At 44.5% G+C, this 22,901-nt stretch overlaps 1 protein-coding gene across 1 annotated transcript in view; it reads right to left on the bottom strand.

Moving 5' to 3' along the window:
• Positions 1–2,746: 2,746 nt before the first annotated feature.
• TRIM62 (tripartite motif containing 62) overlaps positions 2,747–22,901 on the bottom strand; it is a 56,129-nt gene continuing 35,974 nt past the window's right edge. The window contains exons 3-5 of the mRNA XM_074305525.1: positions 16,532–16,788; positions 14,795–14,910; positions 2,747–5,069 (exon numbers count right to left, since the gene is read on the bottom strand). Of these exons, the coding sequence (XP_074161626.1) occupies positions 4,519–5,069; positions 14,795–14,910; positions 16,532–16,788 (924 nt within the window). The 3' untranslated portion in view covers positions 2,747–4,518. The remainder of the gene's footprint in view (positions 5,070–14,794; positions 14,911–16,531; positions 16,789–22,901) is intronic.

The raw sequence follows: 22,901 nt of genomic DNA, 5'->3' as shown, positions 1-22,901 counted from the left end.
CCTCCTCTTCTGGAGGAGGAGGATTGGATGAAACTGGTATAGTTACTTCCCTGGCCCTGCTAAGCATGGAGGCTGAGAGATAAAACAGTTCCATCTCTGCCTGTTTGGCAAAATGGTTGTGGGCTCAAGCTTCTCCAAACCCCATCGGGTAGACTGGGGTGGGGGAAACAGTGATGGTGGATTTTCTTATAGAGCCACCTCTCCTTCTTGGGTCAGTGGATCCCAAATAGATTTCCAGTGCCATCTAATCAATACTTGCAGACAACTAAGGCTTTTCTGCCCTTTCTGATAGGTCCTCTCATCTGTGCCCACCCTCATCACTGTGGCTCCACTCATCTTTCTGAGAGAGGACCTCAAGCCAAGAACAAAGACATTCTTCCCTCTTTGATTTGTTTTTCTCATCACTTCCCCTTTCCCGGCCCCATCCCACCCCTACAAAGACCTTACCAGGAATTACAATAATTTACCTCTTTATCACATATAAACATTAAAGATCCAGATACTGTCTGAGCTGGAAGGGACCTTACCTTGAGATTATCTGGTCCAAGGTAACTCCCCAGGCTGCTGATTAAAATCATCTGAGGCTTTTGTACCTGTGATCAGCTCTATATTCTGCTGGGCAGGAATTTTCTCCTTTGTGACTTTTTATGTTTTGAGGCTATCTTGGCTTTTTCTTGTAACCTATCACTTCGCCATGTTGGAGACACAATATAATTTGCCTCAGCCTTATTCCCTGCCTTTGGGAATGACCTCCCCCACTAATCTATATGTTCATTCGACCTTGAGCTCCCCCAAGAAGCTTTCTCCTACTAACTTTCCTTTGATAGCCTTCCCCTTTGGAGTCTGGTTTGATTGTAATAACACATGAACATAGCAAAAATCTGAGATTTACCAAGTATTTTCCTTTAAGTTAGATGGCATAAGGACCATAATCCTCATCTTATATACTTCAAGAAACTGAGGCATAGAGAGGTAGAAGAGTTTCTTCCAGTATTACAGCTAGTAAATATTGGAACCAGGAACTGAATCTACTTATATCCCCCTGACTCCAAGGCCAGAGGTACCAGAACCATTTTGGATTTGGAAGCTACAAAATCTGAGTTCAAGTTTCAGCTCAGCCACTTAGGAGCTGTGTAACAGCCTAGGCAAGTCACCAACTCAGCCTCCTCTGAAAAATGGAAATGCAAATAACATTCATATCTCAGGATCATTGTAGGGATCAGAATCCTCAATCCCTTCACTGATATTTTGAGATGCTCAACAAAAGAGACTACCCAACTTGATGTTTCAATATTCTTTGCTTCTTAATTGTTTTCAAGTCATTTTGCTTAATTATACTTCACGCACTCCCCTCCCTGTGCCTAAAGTCTGATTCCTCTAATCCCATTTGGGTCTTGTTTCCTTTCCATTCCTCACTCCCCATATTGCACTCCCACACACAATGCTTGGGTCTGGGCTGCCTGCTGGTGGACTTACTTCCCTACTTACCTTGGCAGCTGTGGAAACAGTAGTAGTCAGGACTCATGGTGAGAGGCAATGGGGAAAAGGGCGGGGCAGAGTAAATCATTCATTAGTTGTCAGCTAATCTCACAGAATCTAGATTTTCTCATCTGTAAAATTGGGGCTAAATCCTGCCCTGTCAGGTTCTCCCTGGGAATAGGCCTTTAAATAAGCAACTATTGGGAAGGAAACTATTCATTGAACAAAGCAACTACTGATCTGGGTCCATGTTCCCATGCTTCTCTGCTCATTATACAGCCTTTCACTTGATCATCTGTGTTCATATTGGTCCCTTGGCTTCTACCCATGCGATTCCTATATCACTCTGCTCAGGACTCTTGGCCCCTGTCCTTACCCTGGACTCTCCTTACTTGGTGTTTCTGACCAGTTTTTTGGCTCATTCTGAGACCATTCCATCATTTGGTATCTCTGGAGTTTTGTTTTTAAACTCAAGCTTATTTATTCCTTTCCCAATCTGGCCTCCACTACACTTCCTCCATTCTTTACCTCCTCCTACCTCTGGGCCAGTAAGCTCCCAGGCTTTTTCTGCATGTGGGCATTCTGTGAGGACGACTCCACCATTGTAAGATGTCATACAGATGTCCATTTCTTAATGTGACACAGACTGCTAGGTCCTTCTTCCTGGCTGGGCCCTTTGCCTTCCTGATGGTATCTCCCCTTACATTTCTGAGTTTTCATGTCTTCTATACTATTTTGAAATCTGCTTTCAGAAAAGGATTTGATAAAAGTTCCATTATGCTAAGATGTGAGGAGGAGAAATGTTATGGGGGATCTTCCCAAACCCTTCAAATCCCACTCCAGTTTATTCTAAAAGGCAAGCCAGGGTGCTCTAGGGTGATTTCTAAAGACCTAACTCAACCTTAGGTAGGTGAAAAGTTGCCTTTTTGGGCAGTTGGGACTTCCAAAGCTGGCTGATAACTCTAAAGACTTCCTGGTTATATTTTGGCAGACTGGTCACAGATGGTGAATTTCTGAATTTTAATTCATGGAGGTGAAATCCAATCTAGTCCAACAGGTTATTTATGAAAGTAACCCAGCTCCTAATAGAGTTAGACACAGAATAGGGTAAGGGGACTTAACCCCAGACAGAGAAAGGGAGGAGGGAGCTTCTCTTAAAAGAAATTGGGCAAAGCAAGCAGGAGGGGGGAGAAGGTTAGGAGAATGAGCCCAACCAATGATGCCTATCTATGATCAGAGGTCCCTGCTCATGGAGAAAAACAAACTATAATATGCCATAACTTTAATTTAATATTGTACAAATGTGCCATTAACCACAAAATGGATATAATAACATTTTTTTCCTTTTTTCTTTATTTCCTTCTTTTTTAAAATTATAAATACTGCATTCTGGGAAGTGAAGAAGATCAAAGAATGAGGGGAAGGAGAGAGAGGTTGTACAGGCATTGGGCCCATTTTCCCCAAATATGTCCCTCCAGAGCAGCTCCTTCCATTGGGGAACCCCCGAGCATCCCCAATCTACTCCATTGTTTCATTGCTGCCTTGGGGTCCCGAGGAGACTAAGTGGAACTGCTGATTATTAGGCACACTGGGGTGAGGATATGGGGCTCTGAGCCATGCCATAATTGTTGTTTTCCCATGAGCTAAGATGTTTCAACTCCTGGTCTCACTTTGTGAATACTGGTGATTTGAGAATGAAATCTCAAATTTGCCTGAAAGGATCTGGCCCTGAAGTGACTAACTGGGCAATCAGGGTCTATGCTCACAGCTAGAAACAGTTTCAGGAGTCAGGGAGAAGAAGAAAATCTCAGTTTTGACTTGGGGGGCAGTGCAGCCCCCCTTCCTCCCTGAGAATTCAGAGCTGCCTTGGGTAGAGTGATTTGAGCTAGGGGAACAAGAAATGCTTGGGCCCAGTTCCGATAGCAGCAGGGTTTCGAAATGGACAGAGTCCTTCCTTTCCTGAAATGAACCTCCTTGGAGTCCAGGCTGCTGGGCAGGCCTGCTATGGAAAGTCAGCTGCCGAAGATCAGCCCCTAGAAGTATGGCCCATCCCTCCCATACAAAGCCCCAAACTCCTCAGTCTTATAGGAGACCTGATGCACAGCCTAGACCAGACTACCAGTCAATGATTTCACCAGGCTGCACCGGAGGCCTTTCCCAAGGCTTCTTTTCTTCTTGTTACATGGTTAAAAGTCCTTGATTTGGGCACCAAGAGTTAACTATAAAGAGATCTGCTCCTCCAAAGCCTCCTTTCCTATATCCTCATCAAAGCTAAGCTTAGGGTCAGGTTAAGCGATGAGATAGTTTCTCACCAAAGAAGCAATCCTATACTCAGAGCTAAAGTCCTTACTCCTCCAATCTTGTCCCATCCCACAATGGCATGCTGAGCTCCCTCTGATAGTCCCTGTAGCCCCCATCCTGCCCTTTGGTCGTCCTCCTCCCCAAGCCCCACATCTTCCTCTAAAATCTCTGAGGCTGGGATAGGGGGTCCATCTCACCCACCAGGACTAAACCAATCCAGCATCTTCCTCCAGGGGCCTGGCTCTCACTCCCATGAGGTACTGTTATTTCCCCTCATGTTTGAGAAAAATGCTAGCACTGCTAGCACTGAGGGAACCTGTGGCCTGTGTGGCCAAGAGAGGCTGCTGCTATGAGGGGCTGCGTGAACGACAATGTGCATAGTTCATGGAGAAAGAAAAGGAAAAGCATTGCTTGGGACTCTGGGGCAGGTGGGTGGTTTGAAGCTCCCAGGCCTGGAGAGTGAATAATGGCCATGAGCCAAACGCGGATCAGAATAAGGAAACAACCCCTGTGGTTAAGGGGGACATATCTGATCCCTGAACCGGCCACGGGCAAGCCTCAAGCTGTCCAGGGAGAAGTGACTTCTCTATTTCCCTGAGGCTGCAGACCACCGGGGCAGCTGCCATCTGGCAAGGCCCCAGCGGCACAGGATGCCAGCATGGGTGGATGGGAAGGCAACGTCCTGTCTTTCTCCTTCCGGCTCTGAGGTCTGCCGCCCAATCCCCAGGGCAGCGGTCACTAAATGCGCACCGTGTTAATGCGCAGAGGCTGCACGTTCTTGCCATTGGCGTGGCTCTGACCCGGACTGAAGTAGGAGCAGAGCTTCCCTGGAAACTTCTCCCGGAAGGTGTACAGCCACGACATATCATCCGCATTGTAGAAAATGAGGAGTCCCTTGTCATAGTCCAAGAAGACCCCCACCTTCTCCAATTTGTTCTTGACATTGAGCCGGGTCCAGGGCTCCGTACAAGCGCTGTACTGGTTGCCATCGTGCATGACGATGCAGTAAAAGCCTCGGCTGGGCTGGATCTGGATGCTGCCCTTGCGGCTGACCGCCTCGTGAGCCAGCCCGATCATCCACTGGGTCTTTTCGGAAACCACCACCTCCCAGTAGTGGACGCCGCTGCCAAACGCCTCCGAGCCCAGCACGGACACCTCCACGTCGAAGCGCTTGGGTGAGTCCTGCAGGGGCTGGGGGTGGAGGTTCCCGTAGGCTACAATGGTGCAGTCATCAGAGAGGATGAGCCGCTGATGGGCGGTGACGGGATCCAGGGTGAGAGCAGCCGGCACTGGAAGGAAGAAGAGAGGAGGTGAGGGAGGGGATCCAGCTCTCGGGCCTAACAGATCTGCAGCACAACCAGCCCGGGCACAGCAATCATTCTCAATGTCTACCCGGGACAGCAGGGCGACACTGTAGCGAGCTTGGTAGCTCCCTTTCATCATCTTGCAGAAACATCACTGTTAAATAGTTTTTTCACCGGATGGAACCCGGAACCCAGCAAGGTTCCAAAGCCGGGAGGAAAGGCCATTTTCAAATCAAAACATGGAACTAAGACAGCAAGAGGAAATAAAAATAGTTTGGAATAAAGAGAATTCTAAGCTAGAGATCTTACTACTGGGCATATGTTGCAAGGAGGCCAAAGACAGAAAGCAAAAAAAGACATATATAATAAAATATTAATTGTAACCATTGTTGGTATTTGTGGCAGCAGATCTTCCTTCATGCTAATGCCTTCCTCTAAATTACCTGCAGCTTATCTTGCACATATCTCTTCATACATTCAAACATGTTTGCATGTTGTCTCCCCATGAAACTGCAAAATCCTTAATGATGAAATTGCAAAAAAGCCTTTCTTTGCATTCCTAGGACTTAGCTCAATACCACGGATAGGTCTTAAAGGCTTTTTACTTGATTTGACAATGATGTAAATAATGTAACGTACATTATAATGTAAACTATACATGATGCATACATATTATGTACCATAATGTAAAGAGAATGAAACTGAAATGAAGACAAATGGTCATTGTGATGACCTGTTTTGATTTTGAAGAAGAGAGGTGGCAGCCTATGGATGTGGAATATTGCAATACTGCTGTGGTTTTGCTGAGTTGTTTTTCTTCATTACAAGAGCGAAGAGATGCTAATAAAGAGAATATATCTATAAATTAATATGATATAAAAATGAAAAGCTCCAAAGAAACAACTTCAAACTAATTCAAATTAATTTAAACAAATTAATTGTAAATTAATATCAAATAAGGAGAGAGATCCGTAGATCTGGAAATGGAGGGGAATGCAAAGGTCATCTAGTCCAGCGCCCTGTTGTCTACAGTCGAGGGATGGGAGGTCCAGGTGACACGGGTTGTTAGCGAGCTTTGTTTGGACCAGAGCCTGACGCGGGTCTCAGAGGGGATGCATTCCATTCTCTGTATGCATGAGGAAAGAGCAGTGAGTGAGACGGGGAGAAGGCTTTGATGGGAAAGCGGCAGGGCTGGCAACCAGATGCCCCGCTGCCAAGCAGTGGAGTGCTCCCTGGGGCACGATGGAATTTCACTCACTTGGGCTGGAGCCACAGTCCGGCTCTTAAAAAACAAACAAACAACAACAACAAAACCTGCACCATGGTTTGTGATTCAGCTTCCATTTCAAAGGGACAGTATTAGAGGCTGGAGTGGATATCAGCCTTGGGCCTGGAATCAAGAAGCCCCCTTTTCCAGGATTCGGATCTGGCCCTAGACACTTCCTACCTGTGTGACCCTGGGCAAGTCACTTAACTGCTGTCTGCCTCAGTTTACTCATAGGGATGATGATAATAGCACCTACTACACAGGGTTACTGTGAAGATCAAATGGAATAACATATGTAATATACTTTGCAGACCTTAAAACTTTAAATAAAGGCCAGCGATTGTTATTATTATTACTACTCCTACTAATGCTGCTCTTCATAGCTGATTGCTGCGTCCTAAAATACTAAGTATGTGTCATGGTTAAGTACCAAATTATAACTAATGTCCATTCCAATCCTTATTAGAGTTGGATCTCCATTTCCATGTCTACTTACCACAGGTAACATTTGTTTAAATAAGTTTCTTCCTGGCACACAGTAAATACTTAATGAATGCTTTCATTCATTCGTTCATTCCTTGACCATGACCAATACTAAATTAAAGTGCTAATATTACAGAAGTAAATTTGATTTTCATGAGTTTTGCATTTTGCACCAAAAAGCAGCTTCGGGGAACACTCAACTCTTTCTTGGTCTGGGAACACTCATCAAAGGAGAAAGGCAGCATTAAAACAGTTAGCCTAATCAACAGAAATATAAACAGAAACATGATTCTCCAATCTGCTGTTTTCTCTTCTCATGCTGTGGACATCTGCTGTAGGTCAGTGAAGGACAAGGTCCATCAGATGGACATATTTGAAATATCCTTCTTGATACACCATCCCCAGCACATCAGGAAAAGTGAAGCCCAATGAAAAAGACACAGTCCCTAATTTTCCTGGACCTCAGCTTTTTATTTTTAGAAGAATCCTTGCTTCAGCTCTTTATTTTCCCAAGTTGAGGTGATGATTCATGGGCTGAAGCTGAGATGTGTTTTTGTGTTTCTTGGAGACTGACTCTATACAAAGGTAAAATGCAGTTTTATCACTGCCATTAGGAGTCACCCCTCCCTCCACTTAATAAGCGTGTCTGATTCTCTGTCAGGAGGTGATAGACTAGACCTGACAACTGTGCCCTCTGGCCCATATTTCCCCAAACCTATGCAGTCTCCCACAGTAGCTGGGTTGATGCTTAGATGCCTTCCACTGTTTACCAGGCTCCTTATTAAAAAAACAACAACAAAAATCCCAACTGCCTCAATAATATGTCTGTTCCTGAGACAACCATTAGTTCTAGAAAATGACAAATCAACAGGCATTTATTAGGCTCCTACTATCTGCCTTTGCTATGGCAGCCCTCCTCTGAATAGTCCAGAGGGGCTCTGGCTATGGTCTCTCCAGAGAACCAAGGGCGCGGAGATTGTTTGCAGAGTTGGAAATGCTTCCAGTCACCAGAAAATGCTTTCCAGGCTCCCCACATCCGGTGGGACAAAATCGGACTTCTCTGCAACATTCCAAGCTGCTGAGGAATTCTTGCCCGGAGCCGATGAAGGCCGGGCCCCCAGAGACCGCTCAGAAAGGGACTAAACGGTCTTTGTTTCAGGGCTTGCCGAGTCGGAGGCAGTATGGGAAACGGAAGCATCCCTTGAAGTGGATGGAACTTTGTCTGACCCTGAGATTCCTGGCAAGTCAGCATTTTAATGGGCAAAATGGGGCAGTAGAGAGGAATGGGGAGGAGGAAGAGGAGAGAGTTAGGTTTGGAAATATAGGAGCTTACTGGATGATACTATATCATCTACTCCCTCCCACACTGCTGGCTTGGCAGGAGAGCTCAGGCAAGTAGACAAGCATTTATTAATCACTTATTCTCAGCCAGGTATTGTGCTAATTGATGGAGGTGCTAAGCCCAATGTACGGTTTCCTTCCCGGGACTACTTCCAAACCACTCTTATGTCACCAATCCACTCACATGGAGGGCAGAAGTGGTACAAGGACACTCTCAAGGTCTTTCTTGTGAGACATGGGAGACACTAGCACAGGACCACACGATGTGCCCACATGAAAGTAAACACTGTGCTCTCCGAGCAAAGCAAAATTGTAGTAGCTCAAAAGAAATGTGAGGTGCACAAATTTAGAGACATCTCCACCCCAAATGTTCATATGGACTATTTACGCTTGACCTGTGGCAGAGCCTTCTGAACCTGCATGGGTCTGATCAGCCACAGCTGGACACACAGTACCTTGACCTCAATATAGGGAGGTAATTTTGGTCCTCTCTGAGTACAAAGGACAACAACCAAAGTCACTGACAAGGTTCTCTTTCAAGGTTCACACTAAGTACTTAAGTCATGCTTCTCCATTTTCATTTGCCATCCTCTATGACCCTTCCACCATCCTTGATGGCTTCAGATCCTGACTCATCTTTGTTCTCCACTCAGTCTCCTGCTGTCATCTTCAGTAACCTCAACATCCATCTATCTTCCCAACAACCATCCCACTTCTCAAACATCCACCCAACCTCTTGGCACATCAGCCCAACAATGCCTATAGTCCTTTCCATCCTGGAGACTCCAGGTTTCTATAAACACCTCAATTCTGGATTCTTTCATGCTGACTGTAGAATTGTCAAAAGATCATTTCCAATTCAGGAGGGGAGGCTTCTGAGAAGGCACCAGGGGGAACACTATAATTAGCTGTCTCTATTGAGTGTCTGTTAGTCAGGCTCCAGAAGAAACACTATTCCTGTGGTTATGAGATCTGGTATTTGTCCCCAAGTAAATCCCAGCATATAGAACAAAGCCCAGTCCCTCATAGGAAATGTTTGTTATTATTTGCTCCCAGATCTCACCTGACTATGTGACATTTTCTTCCTTTTTTTCTATCCCTTCTGCCCTTTCACTAGTAATGAATTTCATTTTTGTCCTCCATACTAATGGGAGGCAATGCAACATGGTGGATAGAGTGCTAGACTTGGAGTCGAGATGATCTGAGTTCTGACATTTAATAGCTGTGTGATCCTGGGTAAATAATTTATAATCTCTGAACCTCAGTTTCTTTATCTGTAAAATGAGGGAGAGTTGAATTAAATGGCCCCTAAAATCCCTTTCTGTTCTAAATCTATGGTTATGTGACCTGCTTGTAAATCTAACCTATGTGCCCATTAGATTGTAAACTCCTTGAGGGCTGGATCTATCTTTCACCTCATTTTATATCCCTAGCATTTAGCAGAAAACCTGGCACACAGTAGACACTTAATAAATGTTTACAGATTGATGTGACTATAACTCATTTAGCTTTTCTGGGCCCTCAAAATCCTAACACAAAAATGTGGGGGTTGGTCTAGATAATTCCAGCTTTAAGCCACAATCTTAACTCTTAGACACTGAATCAAGGCCATTTCTGCTACTCTATTACCTCCCTTATGGGTTGGAGCACAGACACTGAAGCTGGAAAAGCTCTCAGAGAAGATGTAGTTTAAGTGTCCTGCATTTTCCTAGCCTCCTGGGGCAGTGTCTAGTGATGTCACAGTGTCAGACCCTTCCCTTTGCAGAATCATGTTTTGAAATGCACAAAATAAAATTCATAGCATTACAAAGAAAGGTAAAGGATAGTGGAAATAAAGATGTGTGTTTTTTTTTCCACATCCACAGAACTGAATCTATCTATGGACCCCTTGGGCATCTGGGGACCCCAGGTTATGAGACTCTGCTTTACATCAACACTGCCATTTTACAAATGAGGAGTGATTTGTTTATAGAAAAAAGTTACTTTGTTCAGAGCACCCAGATAATGAAGTTAGCTAAATGAGGAATCAAACCCCAGTCTTAGAAAGACTGTCTCTTGGTGGAACCCTGGATATCTTAGAATCAGCCGGAGTCAGGATAAGCAAGTCTTTATTCTTGGTCTTTTGCAGCGGAGGTCAGGGGATTAGATGTAGGAATCTCCATACCTCCTTCCTCTCTCTCCACCTCCAAGAGAAAAGACCCTCCTCCTCCTCCTCCCACTGATCTCACTTCCCCTTCTTTGTCCACACCCACCGATCCAGCCAGCAAAGAGCTGAGGAGGGTCATCCTCCAAACATGTTAATAGAGAATTGTCCAATTGGTAATTAGTCTCATGTGCTCCATGAGCCAAGTGCATCTGCTCAGTTCTAGCCCTTTATAGTCTCTCACCCTTCAATCCTATAAAAACAGCAGCAGCAGTAACTGATCAGTCGAAATCCCCAAACTTGGTATGATGGCCAACACTTTTGCACACACTGGTCCCCGCTCTGGTGGATAGAATGCTCTTCCTCATTACCTCCATCTCTTGGAATCTTAACCTTCAAAGTTTGGCTTGTGTGATGCTTCCTAACGGAAGACTTTTCTGATCTCCTTAGTCATTGATGTTCTCTTCTGAAATTGGTTCTTTTCCCATTCTGTATCTTCCCCAATTCTGTATCTTTCCCTATGTACTCTTTCTTCCCGTGTCCAGTAGGATTGAAACTCATTAATTGCAGAGAAAGCTTCATTTCTGTCTTTTTATTCCCAGTGGCTAGCACCATGCTTGGTGTACAAAATGCCAGTACTTATTGGATTAGACTGGAGGCCAATAAAAGTAAGTTTCAACAGTAAGACTACAGAGATTTAGGTTACCAGGTGACTACAATAAAGAAGGGAAACAAAAGGCTCGGAAAGGGCTCCAGTGGGCTATAGGAGTCCCCAAGGGGGTCACTGGCTAATTTTATCTAATACATTAAGGCCCTTTTTTTCAGGGGTCCAGGAAAGGCGAGGAGAGGGAACCTTCCTGTAGAGCATCTCTGGCATCCAGGCCCAGGCTTCCTCTCCAGTCTCACTCTAGAAACAGGAGGCTCATTCTTGGATTGCTAACATCCTACTTGGGGAAATGTCTCTCACACTTAAGTAAACACTTGCAAAGCAAGATGCAAACAAAAGCCAATTAAAATAATTCAAGCAGTGTCAAGGGGACTGGAGAGTAATTGAGGAATCAGTGTGAGTTTATCAGGAAAGACTTCCTAGAATAGGTGAGTCTGAACAAGGGAGGGAGGAACAAGAATTCACAGAAGGGAAAAGAAAGGATATCCCTTGGTTCTTTCCTGAGGAATGGCTGTAAGACATACCTGCAAGAAGGGTGACCAGCAGCTTAGGTTGGTCACAGGAGGAAGAAGTAAGAGAGCTGAGCTTAACAAGCAAGGGGAAAAACCCAGAAGGGTGGGCAGAGGATTAGGGGGCCATGATTGTTTTTTGTTTTGGGGGGTTTTTTTGAGGCTGGGGTTAAGTGACGTGCCCAGGGTCACACACCTAGGAAGTGTTAAGTGTCTGAGACCAGATTTGAACTCTGGTCCTCCTGAATTCAGGACTGGTGCTCTATCCACTGCGCCACCTAGCTGCCCCACCATGATTGTTTTTTGAGCAAGAAGGTGAGAGGTAAGAGGAGTTGACTGGTATACATTAGGTATTTAATAAAGGCTTGCTTGCTGATGTGACATTTCTATAGAGCCTCAAAGTTTAAAAAGCCCCTTTTTTGTGCATCACCCACTGAAGCCTCATAATGACCCAGTGAGATACCACAGGTATTATTGTCCTTATTTTACAGACAGGGAAACCAAGGAGCAGAGACAAGGAGCAACAGCTTGTGGATCACACAGAGGCAAGATTCAAACCCAGACTTTTCTTGACTCCCGAGCTGATAAGTGCCTTGAACAAAGAGCCTGAGGCAGATTGTTGCAGCTGACATGTCTAAAATCATAAAATGATTGGCAGCTTGAGAGTGACTGGCAACTTTCTGGGATACCACCATGGTGGGCAAGGAGGGTCAAGGTCTGGACAAAGCCAGTAACTGAAGAAAAATAAAGGAACATGGTGAATCCACGAAGTCCAGGAAAGATTTCTGAGGTGAGCCATAGAAACTCTTAGCTCTCAGACTATCCCTCTTCTGGGTGTACTTCCCAATAATATTCATCTCAGTCCATACTCACTAAGGATGGCAATTATGCCATCATCCTCAGTGAATGTCTCTTAGATGAACGGACCTTAGTTTCTTTCTCTGGAAAACAAGGATTTATAAAAAGTTTGTAAAGTTAGCTGTGTCGTTCTGTGTTCTAAGGTCCCTACTACTTGTGACATTCTGGGTTCTAAGGTTCTCATCATATCTGACATATAGTATTCTTAGGTCCCTTAGTCGTATTCTGAGGCCCGTATGGCTCTGATATTTTATGTTCTAAGCTCCTTCCTAGCGATGACATTCTATATTCTAAGGACCTTCCAGTCTTAGTGTTCTGACGCTGAAAGTTCCAAGGGTGCTCCCAGATCTAGCATTCTGGGTTCTAGGGCCTCTCCCAGAACTGACAGTCTAAGACTGGAGGTCTATATTTCTCTATAGGTCTAAGTTGAAAGCCCTATTCCTTGGAGAGTAATTTCACCACTAACAATGTTGTTCCTTCAGCCCAGGGCTCTAAGACCCTGGGAATCTCTCTCAGTGCAGGCTGGGCAATGAGCCAGGATGAATAAGGAACAGCCTGACAACTGATGTGACTCCTGTGGCGTCAGCCTAGGGGCTGATCCTGGGAAGGACTAGAGAAGGAGCCCTGATTCTGAAGTCAGTGGAAAGGGCTTGGATTCAGATCTCTATCTGTGTGACCTTGGACAAGTCCCAGCAATCACCTGACTGTGTGACTCCTAAGGAATTTTGGGATTGTTGGATCACAGATTCAGAGTGAAAAGGAGCCTTAGGGACCTTTTTGGGAACCAACCCCCTCCTTTTACAAATGGGGAAACTGAGGCATGGGTGGGGGGGGTGGCTTGTCCAAAGTCACAAAGGTAAGGAGCAGAACTGAGATGTCAGCCCAGCTTCTCTGACTCCAAATTCTACGACATCCATTGCTCTGTGATGCTTCTCCCTTAGCTTTAGCTTTAATTTCTTTATCTGGAAAATGAGAATAATATCAACCCTACCTCCCCTACCCACAGCACTACTTCAGGGTTATGATAACAAACATCACACAGCACAAGGAATCAAGGTAAGTCTTAAACCCACTTTACAGATGAGGATGTCAAGGCTCAAGTAAAGGCAGGGTCTTACCCAGAAAATAAGCAAAGAATTTTCTTTTCTTGCAACCATAAAATTAAATGGCTGATAAGAAACTGGGAGCATGTCCTTCCCCAGTAATGCGGCACCTTTTCATGACCATCCTTGCTAAAGTCAGTGGCCCTGTGAACATATCCCTCAGGGCTTTGGGGAACTGAGGAGAAACTTTGTCCTGGCCTTGGGACACAAATTCCTGAAGCGAGCTGGACGCTCTCATCGCTTTAAATTTTTTTTTGGTGGGTTTCAATTTTCATGAAGAAAAAAAGGCATTAGTGCTTCTTCCCTCTCCTCCATTAAATTTTAACTGGTTTGTGAAATGCCCTTAAAGTATGACTGGATTACTGATGGTGTGTAAGACTGACCGGGGTATCAGGTAACTGGGAAGATGATTCCATGTTCCACGCCAGCTCTGAGGGCTTCTCTCACATACTTCCCTCTTTCCAATTTCCTCTCCCCACACCCTACCTCCACCAGGAAGCCTTCCCTGATTTAAGCACTCCTCTCTGTGCTGACTTTCCCTTTCTCTGAATGCCACTGGCCTCAGAGTCAAAAGAATACACACAAACAACCCACAGTCTGTGGCAGACTTTCCTGAGCATCTGCTGGGATGATCCCCTGAAGGGATCACATGGGTGTCCCACAGCACAGCACGATCCTGGGCCCTCAAAGGAGCTGATAGCCTCCTGGTGGCACTTGCTCCATCGTGTTTCCAGGGAGGACCTGGTGTGTGAATCTCTGCTTTTTGTCCTTTCAGGAGGCAGCTAGGGGGCTCGGTGGGTAAGGGGCTCAGTTTAGAGTTAGTTAGAAAGCTCTAAGTTCAAATCCTACCTCAAGCATTAGCTGGTGACGCTGAGCAAGCTGCATACCCGCCCTTAGCCTCAGCCTCAGTTTCTCCTGCTGTAAAATGCGGATAAGAATAATACCTACCTTCTGGAGTTGTTGTGATGTAATATCTATATCTATACATACATATAGATAGATTTATATTTATATCTAGCACTTGGTAAACCTTCAAAGCACTATGTAATAATAACAACAATCATTATTATTATTATACCCTCCAGAGTGGAAGATTTTTGCCATTTAGATTCTATTTTAGTTACAAGTCTGTCTTCCCTGTTCTTGCACCTTCCTTTGGTGCAAAATGGCTTCTTTGCCTTCTCCGTCCCTTGCATCGGATGCTGCATCATTTCCACTTCTGGGTCCAAATTGTGCCCCAAAGTTCCCCTGCCCCGAGCAGAGAGTCAGAAAACAACACCCCCCTCCCCAGGAGGGGTTACGTCCCTAGATCCCCAAGGAGATCTGGATTGCACCTTACCAGGGTGGATGTCCTGAAAGAGAGACTTCCAGATGGTGTACTGCAAAGGGCCCGTGTACTTGGACGTGGGAAAGTCTTCATAGGTCAGGTTTGTTTCATGAACCTTCCCCTTGAGCCTGGAAGGAGAGTGTTCTGGGTTAGGGGCTAGCTTCCCATTTCATCCCAGGTATTTGCAGCACTGCCCCACCCAAGATGGCATGGATACAAAATGGAGAAGGAGAAGAAGAAAAAAGAAGCTAAAATGATATGGGATTAAGCTAAACTTTCATGGGGCAACCTCACTGCCCATATAGTCTACAGAGACAGTCCTCCAATTCTCCTTGGAGCATGTGCCATGGTCTAGGGCTCTCTCTCCACATCCCCATAAAAATCATTTATCTCTCATCCCATCTCCTTGTGTAACTGGATAACTAGAAGGATTAACTGACATAGAGGTGTCAATGGCTCACACTGGTTTTTTGTTTGCCTTCTTTTCAGAGGGTATTTTTTTCTCTCCTGGGTGGAATAGAATGGTGGAACTTTGTGCACAGTAGCCCTTACCTTGATTCTTCCTATCAAGTTCCATCCTTACCTTGCTCTCTCTTTCCCGGGTCAGTCATTGCCCCTCGATGGAGGACAACCAGCCTCAGTATTTTAGTCACTAGTTCCTACTGTGATCTTGGTCATCAGTGGCTGATGACCACTAAGGATGATGGTCCTTTCAAAGACTTCCCAGCACACTCTGCAGTCTCCCAGGTCACTGAAGAATTCTCAGGGAGAGAAGGGAGCCAGGGAAGAGAGCTACCTTGTTGGTAGCTTTGGCCAAAATGGCTTCCTTAATCTACTCCGTTGTACTGTCTATTCAAACTGCTCATTCTGAACTGCCAACCTGGTTTGGGAATTGCATGGCCTGGGTGCAAGTCCCAGCTCTGCTACTAATAATTGTGGGTAAGTTCCTTACCCTCTCTGTTTCTTCATCATAAGGAGAATACTATTTACTTATTGCTCTGGAAAACTTGAAGAACTGAGGAAATGTCAGCCTCCGATGCCCACTGATGGCCCCTTATTCTGGTATAAGAATGGACCAGGTTTATGTAGCTGTGAATCCTTTTTAAGGGTTGAAGCAGACTTGTTGTTAGCTTCCTGCTCACACCAACTACCTCCCTCACACCTCCCCAGGTCCCCACCAAATGTACGGAACTTGCTGCTCAATTTTTAATCATGGAGGAGATAGCCTCTCTCCCTTCAGGTAGGTGCTAGTATCACCTCCATTTTATAGCTAAGGCTGAGATGTTCAGTCATGTACCCAAGGCTACACAGCCAGCACAGAGAAAAAAAACTCCAATCTTCCTGCCTCCGTGGTCAGTATTTTCTAGCTGCCTCATGGTATGTGATGCTCAATGCATTCTTTGGTTTCATTGACAGCTCTTTTTCTTTTTAATTCTTTGAGTAGGAGAGGAGAAGAGATCTCTTTGGAAGTAAAGGGGATGGAAAAAAAACTTTAAAAAGAAATGATTCCATTTGTGCTTTACATCTGTACAGAACTTTATGATGCACTTTTTTCTAAGTGAAAATCATAGTCAGGTAACTTCTCTTAGCATTCGCTGAGGAGGAGCAAACTCTTGTTGGCTTTTAGTTTAGGGTCAGAGTTAGCTCCTGCCAGTCATCAGAGGGAAGAGGGAAGAGAGAAGAAACTAGCCAGGGTGGATGGATGGAGGAATGGTCCCCTCCTAGCTGGACCCCTCCTCTCCCCAGTACCTCTCAGACAGCGAGGCGACCCCAGCCAGGAAGGCGTGCCTGTCCGCCTCAGCCAGCCGCTCCTGAAGGATCTGGCTGCCCTCCTGGACCCTGCGCAGCTGCTGACTGTAGCGCTGTATCTTCTGCTCAATGTCTGTCAGTGTGCGGGCCGTGTCTGCCTCCAGCTCTTCTAACATGGCCTTCTGGCGCTCGCGTAGCAACCGGTGCAAACGCTCAAAGGCCTCCCCAATGGTGGCCCGCAGGCTCTTGGTGGACGACTGCAGAGAACAGACACAGTGTGAGGCAGGGCATGGGGTACAAGGTGGGGCACGGGGGTACCAGAGGACAAAAATGTAGGGGTAGGATGCTGCCCTGGCTCTTTCACTGACCAGCTCTGTGAACTTGAGCAATCATCTTCCACTCCCTAAGTTTTTATTTCTGTAAAATGGGTATACTACTATTTCCCTTGACCAATCTCACAAAGGACCAGGGGAAAAAAGATTTATAAGTATTTGTAAAGTTTAATATGTTATATAAGTGCAAAGGATAATTCAATTCAACTTAGTGCAAATCCTTCTTGAGTACCTACCATGAGCATAACATTATTAGGTATGAGGGATACAATAAAAGGAGGCCAGTCTCTAACTTTTAGAAGTTACACCCTCCTGGAAGCGCCACATGCAAGGATTGAGAACTAGAAGGTGGGGAATTATGGGAAGAGAGAAAGAACAGACAAAGGGATATATAAAGAGGGAAAGAACATTATCAGCAGAGGGGATGGGAGAGGACATCATAGAAACTTCATGGTCCCTGAGCTGAGCTGTGAAGGAAGAGAAGAAATCTGAAATGCTAAGAGGAAGGAGTCCAATCAAGGCAGGAGGGATGGCAAGTGCAAATATATAGGGGTGAATGATGGCATGTTGAGTCTGAGAAACAAGAAGTAATCTAGTTTTTGTCAGAATGTAGAATGGGCCCAGAGGATACAGCACTAGGCCTGGCATTCAAATCCAGCCTCCACACTTACTAGCTGTGTATTCCTGTATTTCTTAACCCTTTTTGCCTCAGTTTTCTCATCTGTAAGATGAGCTGGAGAAGGAAATGGCAAACCACTTTAGCATCTTTATCAAGAAAACCCTAAATGAGATCACAAACAACTGACACAACCAAACAACAATAGCAAAAGAATATTTAAAAGGGGGTAATGTGAAATAAAACCCAGGAAGGTAGATTGGAGTCAAAACAAAGAAGACCAAACTGAGGGATATGTATTCTGTTCGGTGGTGGGAGCCATTAAAGGTCTCTAAGTAGGAGAAGGATATGGTAGACCTAAGCTAATTTAAGAAGACTATTTTGGCAAGTAAATGGATTGGATGGGGAGGGAAGCAGGATGGAACATGGAGGTAGAGAAACCAATTAATAGGCCATTAGAATATCCCAGTGAGGGACAATGAAGACCAAAATAGGGTGGTGGTGGTGGCTGCCATGTCAGCAATGAGAAGAGGATGTCTGTGAGAAATATCAGAAGTAAAATTCACAGAATTTGGCAACTGACGGACAATGAGGTAGGGCGAGGAGCTGAGTATAATCCAAGAGGAGTCTGAGGTTTCCAGCCTGGGTGGCCGTTTGGACATTTTACAGCAATGGGACATTGAAGGAGTCAGCAGATGAGTTAGGACCCTCTCCCATTAGGACTGCTCCTGCTGCCTGACTCCCTGGCCCCTGGCAGCTCAAGATCAGCGAGAATCTCCCTCAGGTGATGTGAAAATTTTCTTCCCTAAAGAGTCAACACTAGAGGGTAGTGTCATCCCAAACTTTGGAAAGTCCATTTACTTGGAGGGGGCAGGGAGGGGGCAATGCTTTTAATTTTCCCTTGGGTATCTGCTGAAGTGGACAAGTCCATGATAAATAATAACAATGTTAAATGCTTTAAATTTCAGCTCTATCCACTGCACCACCTAGCTGCCCCCTCCCTATAACTCTTTAAATGACACAAGACCCTCTCATCAGAGATACCCTCTCTTCCTTGAGTTTTTGTGACATTGCTCTTTCGTGGCTTTTTATCTGAAGCAGCTAGGTGGTACAGTAGAGACTGTGTAGAGCTGGAATCAGGAAGACTTGATAGCTGTATGATCCATTAGCTTCACTCAGTTTCCTCCTTTGCAAAATGGGGATAATATACAGCACTAATCTCACCATGTTTTTGTGAGGTTCCATATAGAATAAAGCATGCAGAGGGCTATTCAAACCTTATAGCACTATGTAAATACTAGTTACTATTATTGTGAATTATTACTCCTTGTCTGACCATTCCTCAGCCTCATTTGCAGAATCATCATTTATATCAGTATTTCTTAAACTTTTTCCATTCGTGACCCCCTATTTGCCCAAGAAAATTTTATGTGACCTCGGGTATACCATAAATTAAACATTTACTACTAATAAATCATAATTTTGAGCCCTTGTAACACATTCTGTTACAAGAGCACATTTGGAGTCAACAACTGCAGTTTAAGAAGCTGGGCTCTATACCCTGCCCCCTAAGTAGGAGGGTCTTTTAGTTCAGCAGCTACCCTTTTCAGAAGAACCATCCTGATTCTCTAGCTATCCTAAAAAGTCACTTTGTATCTCTATAGTATCCTTTTTCTATTTTTTTATATATTTCTTTTTCTTTGTATCTGTTGTTTCCCTTCAAGAGAATGTAAGCTCAAAAAAAAAAACTATTAAAAATTTAAAAAGAGAGAGAGAATGTAAGCTCAAAAAAAACTATTAAAAATTTTTAAAAAAAGAGAGAGAGAGAGAATGTAAGCTCAAAAAAAACTATTAAAAATTTTAAAAAAGAGAGAGAGAGAGAATGTAAGCTCCATGAGGGCAAGGATTGTTTCATTTTCATTTGTGTCTTTGTATCTCCAATGCTTAGCGTGGCATCTTGCACATAACATCAGGTTTAAAAACACTTGTTGAGTGAGTTCCCTACACCAATGGAAATATAATTTAGGATCATAATCCCACTCTTTTCTTGCCTCCCATATCTCCTGGTGGGGTCCTGTCCTATAGACATAAGGTGCCAATAAGACATATTCAATTTTCATTTATTTATTTATTTTTCTGAAGCAATTGGGGTTAAGTGACTTGCCCAGGGGCACACAGCTAGGATGTGTTAAGTGTAGGAGAGCACATTTGAACTCAGGTCCTCCCAACACTAGGGCTGGGGCTCTATCCACTGCCCCACCATATTCAGTTTTAATCTTCTAGCCAGTCTGGGACCAAAGGCCCAAGAAGCTTATAAGGGATTTCAACATCTGTCCTTGACATCCCCATTTACCTAGTTTCCCATCTTTAAACTCTGGGTTTAATCTTTGATTCTTTTTCCTTCTTGACTTCTGACATTCAATCAGTTTCCAAACCTCATGCCCAATTCTACTCTGCCTTCTCTCTCTAATCCATCCTGCGAAGGCTGAGGTGGCAAGGGTGTGCCTCCAAAAGGGGCATCCTGTGCAGTCACCGAAGTAGGAGTTGGAATGTCCTGAATGGGAAATGGCAAGTGGGGAAATCTGGCTGGAATAGAGAATGACATGAAATAAGTGTGGGAAGGTAGGTGGGAGCCAGATTATGGAGGGCTTTAAATGTCAGGCTGAGTCTAGTTTATCCTGGCAGTAATAACCCAGCTCCAATGCCACCTGTTCCAGTAAGTCTTCTCTGATCCCCTGTGGTTGGTAACAGGAGGCAGCATGGTATCGATCTTGGAATCAAAACCCGGGGTGGATCCAAGTTTGGCCACTTGCTATCAGTGGGCCTTTAAAAATCACTTACGCTCTCTATGACTCAGTTTCCTCTGATGTAAGATTAGGGAAAGACGAAAACTGACACTCTACAAAGCAAGTAAACTCACTTTGTAAACACTGAAGTCCCATGTACATGGGAGCCAGTATTAATCACATTATTCACAATTAATAAGGAGAAAAGGCCACAACTCAGGAATTAGGAGCTCACCAGTGACCTTGGAGAATGCATTTCCTATAAAGCGGTGGGGACGAGAGCTGGAGTATTAGAACTTGAGGGGTGAGTGGGTTCAGAGAAGTAGAGGCAGAGAGGATATGTTTCTAGAAAATTGGCAGCAAATGGAAAAAAAGAATGAATGATAGTTTAAGGGGGTATTAGGGTTAAGGGGAAATTCCATACCATTTGAAGGCTAGAGAGAAAGGGAAAGGATACAGACAGGAGATGATTGGTGAACAAGGAGAGATGGAAGGGGACAGATTGAAATCACATATATCACTGAGGTGATTCAATGGCTATAGTGTTAGATGTAGGAATCTGAAAGATCTAAATCTGAATTCTGCCTAAGACACTTAACCCAAATCATTTAATTCTAATTAACCTCAGTTTTCTCTTGTGTAAAATGGGGATAATAACAGCACTTAATTCACAGGGTTATTATGAGGCTCATATCAGGCTTTACTAACCTTCAAGCATTATCTAAATGCTTTTAATGGTTTTGCAGTCATGTCTGCCCCTTCATGACCCCATTTGGGGTTTTTTAGGCAAAGATATTGGAGTAGTTTGCCATTTCCTTTTCCAGGACACTATGGGGAAACTGATTTGCCCAGGGTCACACAGCTAGTAAATGTCTGAGGCTGGATGAGCTCGGGGAGATGAGTTTTCCTGATTCCAGGCCTGACACCTGGCTGCCTGACATAAAAGCTAGCCACTATTGTTAACAGTGTCATTATCTCTTTTGAAGGATCCAAATGGAGGCCTTGAAGAATTCTCAGGCCAGCCCCTCCATTCCTCAGATTATAAACAGATGTATCCTAAGGGGAACAATCTTGCCTAGGTACTGAGTTTTTAAAGAACTCTAAATGAATTCTGATTTCGAAGCTGTGACCCAGCTCTCTGAGCTCTCTGTTCCCTGAACTGACTCTCCCCACTCCCTGAGCCCTGTGCCCCCTGCCCCAATCCTCATATCTGGATGGCCCAAACTGAGTATCTATTCATTCTCTTCCATTTTCCCCTCTCTCTTTCACGCCCTTTCAAGATACTGAGTTTGCCACTTCCAGAATCTGGTAAAGGAGTCACTCGCAGAAATACAAGTAGAGAGTGAACAGATAATCACCCAGAAGTACATACTGAGAAATCAATCCAGCAGGAACTAGCCAGCTTCCAAGCTTACTCACTTGGTCTATCAAATACCTGCCAGACTTGCCTGCAATTGAGTTCTTGCATCATGTTGTAGGTGGATCATTTTCTCAGAAGAGACACATCAGGTACCATGCTAACTCCCTCTTACCCTCTCACCAGTCAGGGTCTTAGGAATCCTCTCTGTCCAAGGATTAGCTCCACCCAACTCTACCAATTTCCTGGCTGCCTGTCTCATTGATAGCTTGATAACCTGTGCTAATTCTCAATTCATCTCCAAGAGCTATCTGGGAGTAGCCACCACTCACAGACCCATGAGAAATGGCATAATAATGGACTGGAATTTAAAGAACCTGGGTTTGAATCTGGATTTTGCTCCTATTGATCATTGGACAAGTCAGTGAACCTCTGGCTCTCAGTTTCCTTATCTGTAAAAATGAGGGAAAGGGGGGCCTAACTTGATATCTAAGATTTTTTTTAGCTCTAAATCCATGATCCTTATTGGGGACTATAGTTGTCTCCTTCATGCAAGGGGGAAAAGGCAAGAGGAGTCTGACTAAAGGTCCTGAGGGATTAAATAAAGGCTCAGAAAAGAAGACATCCTGAAAGCCAGAGACCATCCCTTCTAGTCGTTAAAGGGAAGTTAGATTTAGTAAAGAAGAAGGCCATGTCATTCTCTAGATTGGGGAGAGGATGCCTTGGTGAGGGGCTATAATAATAGTTAACACTTATATAACAAATTTTTACTTACATTGTCTCATTTAATCCATCTTTGGATGGAAGAGGGGAATAAGTACTGAAGAATTATCATTCCCATTTTATAGGTGAATAAACTGAGGCACCAGTTGGTGCTTCGGTGACTTGGCCTATGGAGTCCTATAGCTAGGATACTAGCTATATTAGGGAGGAAAGTATACTCAGCTTTCCTGCCTCTGATTTCAGGGTTTATCCTACTGTGCTCCAGGCCATTTCATGGCCTTATTCTTCTCAAGAAAAGTAGGAGATAAACTCATTTGGTGGGAGTAGGAGTAGGTGGGAGTGGACTGGGGAAGGAGGGAAGGGAGGAGTTCAGGACTTGAGGGAAAAGAAGAAATGGAATATCTGCTATGAGGAATATGACAGGGTATCCAGAAAAGATGAATGCAAACTGCTATTAATTTTTTCATTAAAGTGCCAAGAAGACAATGAGCTGAGTGAACCTGGAGCTCAGGTCTGCTATTCTTGTCTCCTTGATACGCAGCACAGAGTAGGTGCT

Source organism: Sminthopsis crassicaudata, chromosome 3 (genome assembly GCF_048593235.1).
Source record: "Sminthopsis crassicaudata isolate SCR6 chromosome 3, ASM4859323v1, whole genome shotgun sequence".
Classification (NCBI taxonomy): domain Eukaryota; kingdom Metazoa; phylum Chordata; class Mammalia; order Dasyuromorphia; family Dasyuridae; genus Sminthopsis; species Sminthopsis crassicaudata.
The sequence above is the reverse complement of the archived record's forward strand: the minus strand, read 5'-3'. Positions and strand labels throughout refer to the sequence as shown.